Below are 9,621 nucleotides of genomic sequence, written 5' to 3' on the forward strand. Positions count from 1 at the left end.
GCCAATTTCAAATAAGATTTTAAGCAAGATTAGGTTACACCAGTGCCTCCTGTGCCTTTTCCTACAGGGACMAGCACTCAGCTCCTCCCCCTTTAGAGCTTTAATAATTTTTTAACCCTAATTTTAACCTTAAATTTAACCCTAATTTTTTTTAACCTCAGCAGGACATTTTAGGCAATATATCTGCTTGGAAAGAAACTGAGATCTCTTTGGTCCATTAACACTGCAGTAAGAGAAGCCTGGATAATTTGGCAGTGCTCCTTTCAGGAGTGTAAAAAAAAAAAAAACAAAACCACCTTGACAGTGACAGCAACAGCAGTGGTGGGCAGAGATGTTCCCAACTACACCAAAAAAGGGGTGTTTGGAAATGGCTGTTGGGCTAAAACCTTTTAGGAATAAATCAGAAATTTCAGAAATTGATACAGCACTGAGGGATTCCATTCTAAGCCACACAAGCCCCTGGGGCTCCTTTAGCTCCTAACAAAACACAGCTACAAAAAAATCCACAGCAGCTCCACCACGGGGCAGGATTTGGTCTGCTGAAGAAGGTGAAAGAAATGAGCCCCTCTCAGGCTGCTCTTGCTCAATAATAATATTGATAATAATATATAACCACACTTGTAGCTGTTCCAGCTTCTCGTCTGACCAGTTCTTACAGCTAAAATCAGACACAGCTCAGGATTGTTGTGTGCATCACAAAGCATTCTGTATCTTCTTGAAGACAATTCTCAGCCACAGGAATTAAATTGGTCTAAACTGGAGTATGGCAACATAGTGATTTCCTCCTGCTTTCCTACTTCCATATGTGGATAGAGTAGAGGCACARACTGGTTTGGTTGGAAGGGACCTTAAAGCTCATTTATTTCCTAATTATTGCCACGGGCAGGGACATTTCCACTGTCCCAGRSTGCTCCAAACCCCATCCAACCTGACTTTGGGCACTGCAGGGATCACAGCCACAGTTCCTCTGGGCATCCTGTGCCACTGAGAACAGGTAGAGTTGGTTTCCACTCYGCTGTTATTTTATTTTGCCTTTGGCTTTAGGAATGAAGGGTTCAGGCCAACAGATTTCTGTTCTTAACCTGTGTTAACAGGTCCCATTTTTCCACTGCTGACCTCAATCAGTGCTAGTTACAGTCCCAGTGACACATTTGGTACTGGCTGATAGAAGAAAGTAAGATAGAAGAAAGTAAGAACATTTGTAGTGCTCTGTGTTTCCTTGGATGACACAAACCAGTTGGCAATAATGAAAAATAGAGGCTTTCCACCAAAGAATACACCAAAAAATGCTCAGGCAGCATTCAAACTTTACCTGWGCAGGAAAGCAAATGTCAATGTGAGGAGGAAAGGGGTAATTGCAAGAAACACWGCATGGACTGGGCTGGAAGGGCCAAGTTCTGTCCCAGTGGGCACAACTTCAGTGGGCATGAGGAGGTTGTGCCAGCTCTCATCAGCACTAGGGGCCTTTCATAGTGACCATATAATAATGTGATTTTATGTATGTTTATAAAAATACAGAATACAGGTCATATCGAGCTACTCTGTACTGTCAGTGCCTGCAGGGAGATTTCCAAAATAAGGCACCATTGCTGAAGTGACATTGGGCTGATTTTCTTGGCACAGCCACATGAGAATCTCAGCCCTGTGAGGCTCACTCTGAAAATTCAACTCATTCTCCTGTTTGTGCTTCCCACTTTCTCCCATTCAGCAGTGAGGCTGTTTTACAGCATGTGGCCTGTTTTAGGTTGCACTCTGTAACTTCAATAAAAGTGTCTGTCAGCTCCCTCAAAAGTCCTTGCTGGCATCTTGCAAAAACAAACTGCCATTGTTATAGACCTGAGCAACTCCATTTCCTCCAGCTTKAGCCATTTTCATCAACCACAATTATACTCACTGCTGCCACGAAGTTGAAAGTATTTTCAATCTAYCTCTCAGATGACAGAATATAATAGATGCAGCTTTGGAAGGAGTTTCTGAAAATTAACTTACTCTTCTATGTTTTCATCCATTATCCAAACTAAGGGATCTGTGCATGGATAYTCACATCAACCACAGTTTTTCTTTTCAAAAATGCTGAGAACTCTTACTCCTAAAGCAYAGCTGGGTGTTTATTCATATATCTAACATGTATATATAAAAGCACATATATATACAAACAAGCATCCTCACAACAGGATATATTTTCTTCATGTACAATTGGTTTCTCACCTAACAGAAAACTGTGCTTAATTATCAGTTTATATAAAACAGACACTTCCATAAGGCCATTCTGATAACATCCAGACATTCACAAAACCARTTTACTGAGGCACCTTCTATAAGAGTCTCAAAAGGCTAAGATTGGCCAGCAGCCTGAAAAAACAGGAATATTCCATCTTCAAAACTGCAGTTCACTTCTGACTTTCAAGTCTTACCACTAACAGCTATTACATTGCAGCACTCTGGATAATATTTTTTCCCCAAAATAGTAATAAATATTTCTGAACAGCCACTGAAAAGCAAAAAAAAGACATTTCTGTGTGTGTTAATCATGAGCACAAATGTTAGGAAGTTTAACCCAGAAAAACCAAGCAGCTTGGTTAAGGTCAACTGAAAATCTTCAATAATAAACAGGTGAGTTTATCTAAAACCTCTCATAAGCACCTTTTTTGAGTGATTAGGGTCAAAAGTATTTTGATCAGAAAGGGCTCACCTCCCTCCTGATGTTTGCCTGAAGGAAATGGAATCTGTGAAAGGGCAGAAATGAAGCTGCAAGGAGCAGGAAGAGCTTAGGACGAGGTAAAAGGCAAGAACAAAAAGAAGGGCTCTTGTCTGATGATAGAGCCTGTCAGAGAGGAGGAAGATGATGACTCAGAAGCAAAACAAAAGATATTTGAATTTAGAACAACTTTTCAACACAAGTAACCTGAAAAGCAGGATTTGGAGTAAATTTTTTTACTGGTATTACCCAGACAGGAATCTCCAATGGGCTCTGCTRTCCTTTAGCAGGTTGAATTTATTTTTAAACACAGATTACAARGCTAAAGCACAACATTCCCACTTTTCAGAACCAGGACAAGAAACTGAATTTTCAAAACTAAAAGATTAGCTCATGCAGGAGTCTCTCCTTAACCTAAAGGCAAATAGCACTGCTTGCATTTTGAAACACCCTGTTTTCCTCTGAAACAGAAGGATAGTTATGATTAGGACAAAAGCTCAAAACATATTAAAGAATCCCATGGTATTTTGTTTTCCTTTCRTTCAAGTTTATAAATTACAACTGTACCCTTTGATGGTCTCAAACTTTATCCTCTTTTACTACACCTAAAATGAAGGATTAATCCTARAAAAACATTCTAGAAGTGGCTGCACAGCTGTGCTTTCCAGCAAAGGGGTCATTTGGGACCAAAACTCCTTTCTAGGTTTTCTCAAGGTGTTTTTACACTCAGGGAAAGGTAACGATCCCTGCCCATCCCATCACATCTGGGTCATGGAAACACAATTCTGCCACACTACTCCTTTTGTTTGTTTGTTGATACTTGTTTAAAAGTGTGCTTTTGCTTCTATAATCATTTGAAAATCTGTTTCATGTGTTCAGTATAAAAAAGCTGACRTGACTCTGTACAGGAGAGATATTTGATTTCCAGATGCACTCACCAGAAACTCACAAAGAGCCAATGATTCAATGACAGAAAATCACAGCTCAGTCACTGAACACACAATTATTACTTGAAGAGATGGATAATTCTGCTTAGCAACTGCTTATCTGCAGTGTAAGATTATTTCCCTCTAATAGCAATCTATTTTTGAAARTTTCTGCTCTTAAATTCCAGGGAAAAAAATTCTCTAATATGAAGCACAATGCCATTTATATTAAACACCCCCCCCCCAACATTTCAGTAATTTGCATCATTGATTTTCTCAATTACACACATTTTTGTGACAGCTTGCTAGCCTTGTCTCTGTGCTTAGAACACACTTCCCAACCTGATTTAATAAGTGTAGAGAATTGAAGGGGTATTTATTTCAGTCTCCAGAATAGATTTCAATGGAAGGAAAAACTCTAAAATCTGATACAATGACCAGAGCATGATTTCTGTCACAACTCTTTGAATGCACACTTTCAAACCAGTAATATTGTTTTAGGAAAYAGAATATAACTACAGTTAACTTACTTGGAATCCATTCACGGAAACCTATTTGTGCCCTTGCTCACTTCAGAACAATTAAAATACAACCTAGAAGCTCATGAGGCCAGTTCCATTTAAATACCCAGTGAAAGCAATAGTGTCATAAATCCATGAAACCCCCACACATTTTCTCATGAATCATATTCAGTAAACAGAATTCTTTTGTAAAGGATACAAGGATTGTTGTCATCAATGCTGCAGTTGTCCAGAATCAAGGAAATGCCATCCAATTCATACACCTAAAGAAAAAAAAACCCAAGTTTAATTTAAAAGACGTCTCAAGAAAAAAACAAAGTTTAATTTAACAGATGTCTCAACAATACAAACGATGTTTCATGCTAGAAATACATAAAGACGTAACAGGGATGTTTGTTTCATTAAAAATATTAAACATGCCAACATGAATTGCAGAGTAAACCTGGTGTTTTCAGCATCACTAAACTGTAACACAAGTGAGCACTAATTTCACATTCTCCCTTCATTTAGCAAATATTTCACTGAGGAATTTTCTGCTTCTCCCACTGAGCCAAATAAGCTATGCTCACTGATAGTTCATGCTTGGTGCCTGAAGGAAGAACCATGAAAAACTGTGGGGTAAAAAAATATGGAAAAGAAAGCTGAGAAATACATCCCCACACACACACAAAGTTCACATGAGGCCACATCTCCTGTACCTTCAGCAGCAATGTGTGACCTATACAGGCACAGCTCAAATTCTTGACATAAAAAGTAAGAGCCACTCAATGTTTGTTTTTTTTTTTTGGAGAAAGTGTTCCTCATGTTAGTAGCAAAGCAAAGATGAGATCTGGCTTGTTTTATTGCAGACACATGTGGGAGCTCAAAAACTACACTAATCCATCTGTGGGTGTGAGATAACAACTTATCATCCTAACAACTCATACACAACACCTCACCAAGAACTCAGGACACGCTGATCTTGACATGGAGCATGAGTATCTCATGGAAAGTATATTCTGTAAGAAATTTATGACCCCTAAGGTACACAGCAACATCAGACATGCATATTTATATATTTATAGCTTTACAAATCCCATCCAACCTCAACCATTCTGTGATCACCGAGCTACACTTGTCCAAACCTTACATTCTTTAATTCCTTAAATTTTCATTTCAAACCAWGAACTGGCAGGCAACAGAATTTAACCAGAATGCCAGTTTAGGCTGTGGTTTGATGATGGGATTCTCTCTTACACCTTTTTTTTTGCCCCAAACAAGACGCATTTTTATGTATCAAGGAAAACAATAAATCCCAAAGTTTACTTTGCAGGGCCATCAGCTTTCTGAAACACAAGTTTTGTGATAAGAGAGGTAAGTCGAGTGGGAGATTTAGATGTGAAATCCCCAACAGCCTATGGATCAATAGAACTGAATTCAGAGACAAAGCTGWGCACATGCCTCTTACAAACTCCTTTTCAGATAATTTTATTGCAGAGTCTCAAGCTCTAACACGAGAAAGCAGCACTGACAGATACACAGACAGGCACCTTAAAAACCCACATCTGTGCTAACATGCCTAACTCTACCTACACGAAGTACAGTTAATAACACAAGTTTAAAAATGCCCGTTCTTTCCATGAAATGTTTGTGTTTTCTCCAAAGGCCATGCACCATGGATGGTGTGACACTTCAAAGGCTGAACAAGCAGTGACCTTTCAGTAACACAGCATTTGCACATGTTTGGAAACACTGCCTCTTTGATGTTCAGGCTGTAGCTAAACTCTGATATAGCCTACAATGCTACCTCTTATTTTCCATCAGTGAAATGCTGAACTGTAGAAATTAAAAGGGATTAAGTGTTGTCAACAGAAACACACCGTGCAATGATTTGCTCCGGTTCAATTCAAATGAGATGTCTGCTTAACAGAGTGAGCATTTTAGRAGGGTAACATTTTAATTAAAATCCATGCAGACTTCAAAAAATTACTGCAAAAATATGATGAGATTCTATCAGAGTTCGGTGAGAACAATCAAATCTTGGTGRTATTTTTGTGTAAAAACAAGTTGCAAACTACCACTGCCTCACACATCCCCTTGGAGGTTCTTGAACATCATACAAGTGAACTGTACAAAAATTTGCATGAGTTAGGCACAGCTTTTGTCACCACAATGCCAGCTTYAGAATGCCACCTGGGACATACTACACAGGGAAATGGAGCAAGAAGAAAAACCTTACAATGTGCCTACCCAAGACAAACCTATGTRCTCCTCTGACTGAGGCAACCAAGGCAAAGGCCCCACAACACTTCCACCTCTACACCACCTAGATAAGCATGTATTTAACATTTTAAATTCAGAAATCATGGCAAAAAAACATGTCACTCCTACAATTATTTCAAATCTATTCTCCCTCTTTCAGCATTATCTCCTGGAGAGACATGAGGTTTATTTCAGTTCTCCCAAAAGCAGCAACCCGCAGCAACCCTTGCCTCTTTCTTCGAGGTAAAAAAAAAATATTAATACAAAATATCTTAAAAGTGGGGTACCTTTGTGCTGTCCCAAAGCTCTCCTCAGAGAACTAGGKTAGAGAATGAGCATTTTGGCCTTACAGAAGAGGAAGGCACCAAGCACAACATCAGGCCTGAGCCAAAAAAAGCAGATGCAGAAAGCCATGAGAGGAGGGGAACGTGCTAACTCAGCTGCTGAATCATTTTTTCAACGAGTCTTTCCAAGAGCAAAACACAGGAGTTTCCAGCCATTGGGATGATAATACAAACACTGGAGAATTCAGAATAGGCTCCCACCAGACACAGTAACACAACTGGAACATTTGCTTTTCAAACAATTCAGCTGAACTGAGTGCAGCCCCTGAACCAGAAATCACAACACACAGATGCTGCCATGGGAAGAAGRCTCTTCATTCTGGTTGGGTTTAGATCCATGATTTGGTCTGGAAAAAGCAAGGTCCAGCCCAAAACTCATTTTTTGGAAACACACAATAGCTGCTAGTGCAGCTTCTGACTATTCTGGCAGAGCAGCAGGAGAGAACAGTGGAGCTAAACATCACCCAGTATTCAACCCTGACCTTCACACTGTATTTGTACAAATTTCCATCCAATACAAAAACTGGTACAAATTTGCAAACATCACAGTGTACATTTACATACTTCTAGTCACACACTCTCCTGCTCTCAGTCCACAGAGCCCAGTAATCAGATAATCTTAATTTGCTGATTTCCAATCACTGCTATAAAAGAGGTTCTCTCAATTGTCCCCTTTCACCAGAATGAAAAGAAACTTAAAGGAAATKAAGTGTGAGATTAGCTACAACTTGTACAAGACCATCAGAACTCCAACATTTTGTTTAGTTCTAAAGCAAAGTGAAAACTGAAGACTTCACACTTTAAAGTTCTGAAAAAACACAAAGATAAAGGTTGAACAAGTCACAAGATTCCTTTCAGCCTTCTGAGTCACCATTGTAATAGGAAGTTCCAAATGGTTTCTGGCWAGCTGCCACTGTTTTGGTGGCCATGGTATTTTTGTCTTCCATGCCAAGCTTTAGGAAGCATTTTATGAAAATCTCAATTAAAATGAGAGACTTTGTTTTGTGGGTTGCATGTACTGGTTTGTTATTTTTGGGGGCTATTTTTGTTGTTTTTTTGTTTGTTTGCTTCAAGTTTTGTTCTCTCCAGTTCCACATTTTATATTACATCAGAATAACTTTTCTTCTAGACCAGAATTCCAGGCAATTCATAAAATATGCTGAAAATCATTGACATAGACAGAAAAATTTGATTCCCACTGAATGCTCCTGTTGGAGATATTTTGATCAGTGTTCTACACATATCACACACGAAATGGGCACAGAGCCTTGTGACTCTGTTATTTTATTACTTATTTAATTTCTCCCCATCAGCTGGCACATCTGCCTTGCTGCTTCCTTCTCTCAACATTTCATCTGCTCCCTTCTCTCAACATTTCATCTGCTCCCTGACACAAAGTCCAGCTGAAATCCTGGAAAACTGCAGCCTGCTTTCAGCATAAAGTGAATGGGAATGGAAAAGGAGGAAACCCAATCCAGTCAAACCCTGTTTTGATGAGTGCACCACCCTCACAGAGGCCATGTGTCATCACTCTCATCACAACTCTGTTCTGAAACTCCTTCCACTCCCAACAGCCAGGATTACTGRCTTGGAAATTTCTGAATTCAGAAAGCAAAAATAAATGCCCGTCAGTCGTTCCATTTTCCACTCTCCAAAATGACTTCTGTTGTGTCCAGCATTATTTAACATTCTTGCTTCATTTCACTTTGAAAAGAGAATTTTTAAAAAAAAATTAAGTAATCAATGTTACATGTATAATTTCATCATCAGCAAATGCTCAATGATGAAAAWAATGTGTGTGAAAATATCTAGGATGACTTCAAAACATGCAGTGATTTACGCCACTCATGGTTACATTCTGCAGCTCAATTCAGAACACTGAATCACAGTACTTCAGACTAAAGGCAAAATCGTGGTAGTTTCCTGTAATTCCTCAGAGTTTCCTACTGCAATTGTGAAGTGACTTTAGCACTGCTAAGTTTTTTTATGGAGCTGTAAAGAATAAGTTATTGAGTATGTTTATATCACCCAAAATCCACAGCCAAGGGGGAGTGGGAGGGTGAGGAAAGAAGAAAAAGAGAAGATTGATTGGTCAGAAGATTAATAAATGTCTCTGTGCCATTTCCAAAGGCATTTCTGATTCTCTGCTTCCACATCCCCTTGTATGCAGAGCTTCCAAGATTTTAGTGCTGGGTCAAAGAACAAACCATTCATTTTCYAGTGCATGTGTTAAGGACGGACACTGTTTCTTGTTAAATACAAAACTATCCTTGATGCTAATTAAATTTTTCACTGGGTCACAGTATAGTAAAACAAAGTGTTTCAGAAAAGGACTGTAAAATGCTTTTCTGCAGAAATGGTAAATGGGAGACTGCATGACCCAGCTGGTTACTGCAGTGAGCAGTTTAATGGTGTTTGYTGCTGGTGTTTTAAATCAGAGCAGCCAGGGAAACCCTCAGAAACCTGAGCCAGCCATACAACCCCATCCCTGAATCCTGCAGGAAATAATACCTCACACTGAGCAATGCCAGCCTCAYACTCGATTTTATATGAAACGTGGTGTTTTCCAAGAAACATGTAAATAATGGAGGTATAGTCGTTTTGAAAGGAAGAAAAACAACAAAAAAGCCACCTCAAATCTCCCAGTTACAGTAATTGTTTTGTTTCAGGACTGACAGATGTGGTCTCACTTCACCGTGGAGCCTCGTGGGGATGGTTTCAAAGGAGGCCAACACAAGTGCAAACCAAGTCTTGAGCTGGAAGAACCTTTAGAGACCCATTCATATCTTTTTTCCAACACTGCATGACACCTTCAGGTCACAGAATATTATTCATCCAAAATAGAACTGATGGTGGGTCTTCTCAAATACAAAAGCAAAGCAACTACACTT

The 9,621-nt window shown here is 39.3% G+C and overlaps 1 protein-coding gene across 1 annotated transcript in view; it reads right to left on the reverse strand.

The window, feature by feature from the left end:
- Positions 1–4,094: 4,094 nt before the first annotated feature.
- Positions 4,095–9,621, reverse strand: part of ATXN10 (ataxin 10) — a gene marked incomplete at its 5' end in the record, with an annotated part of 21,760 nt that continues 16,233 nt past the window's right edge. The window contains one exon of the mRNA XM_057373454.1: positions 4,095–4,408. Coding sequence (XP_057229437.1) covers positions 4,301–4,408 — 108 coding nt within the window. The remainder of the gene's footprint in view (positions 4,409–9,621) is intronic.

This window comes from Malurus melanocephalus, unplaced genomic scaffold (assembly GCF_030028575.1).
Source record: "Malurus melanocephalus ecotype Western Australia unplaced genomic scaffold, MMel_1.1 scaffold_197, whole genome shotgun sequence".
NCBI lineage: Eukaryota > Metazoa > Chordata > Aves > Passeriformes > Maluridae > Malurus > Malurus melanocephalus.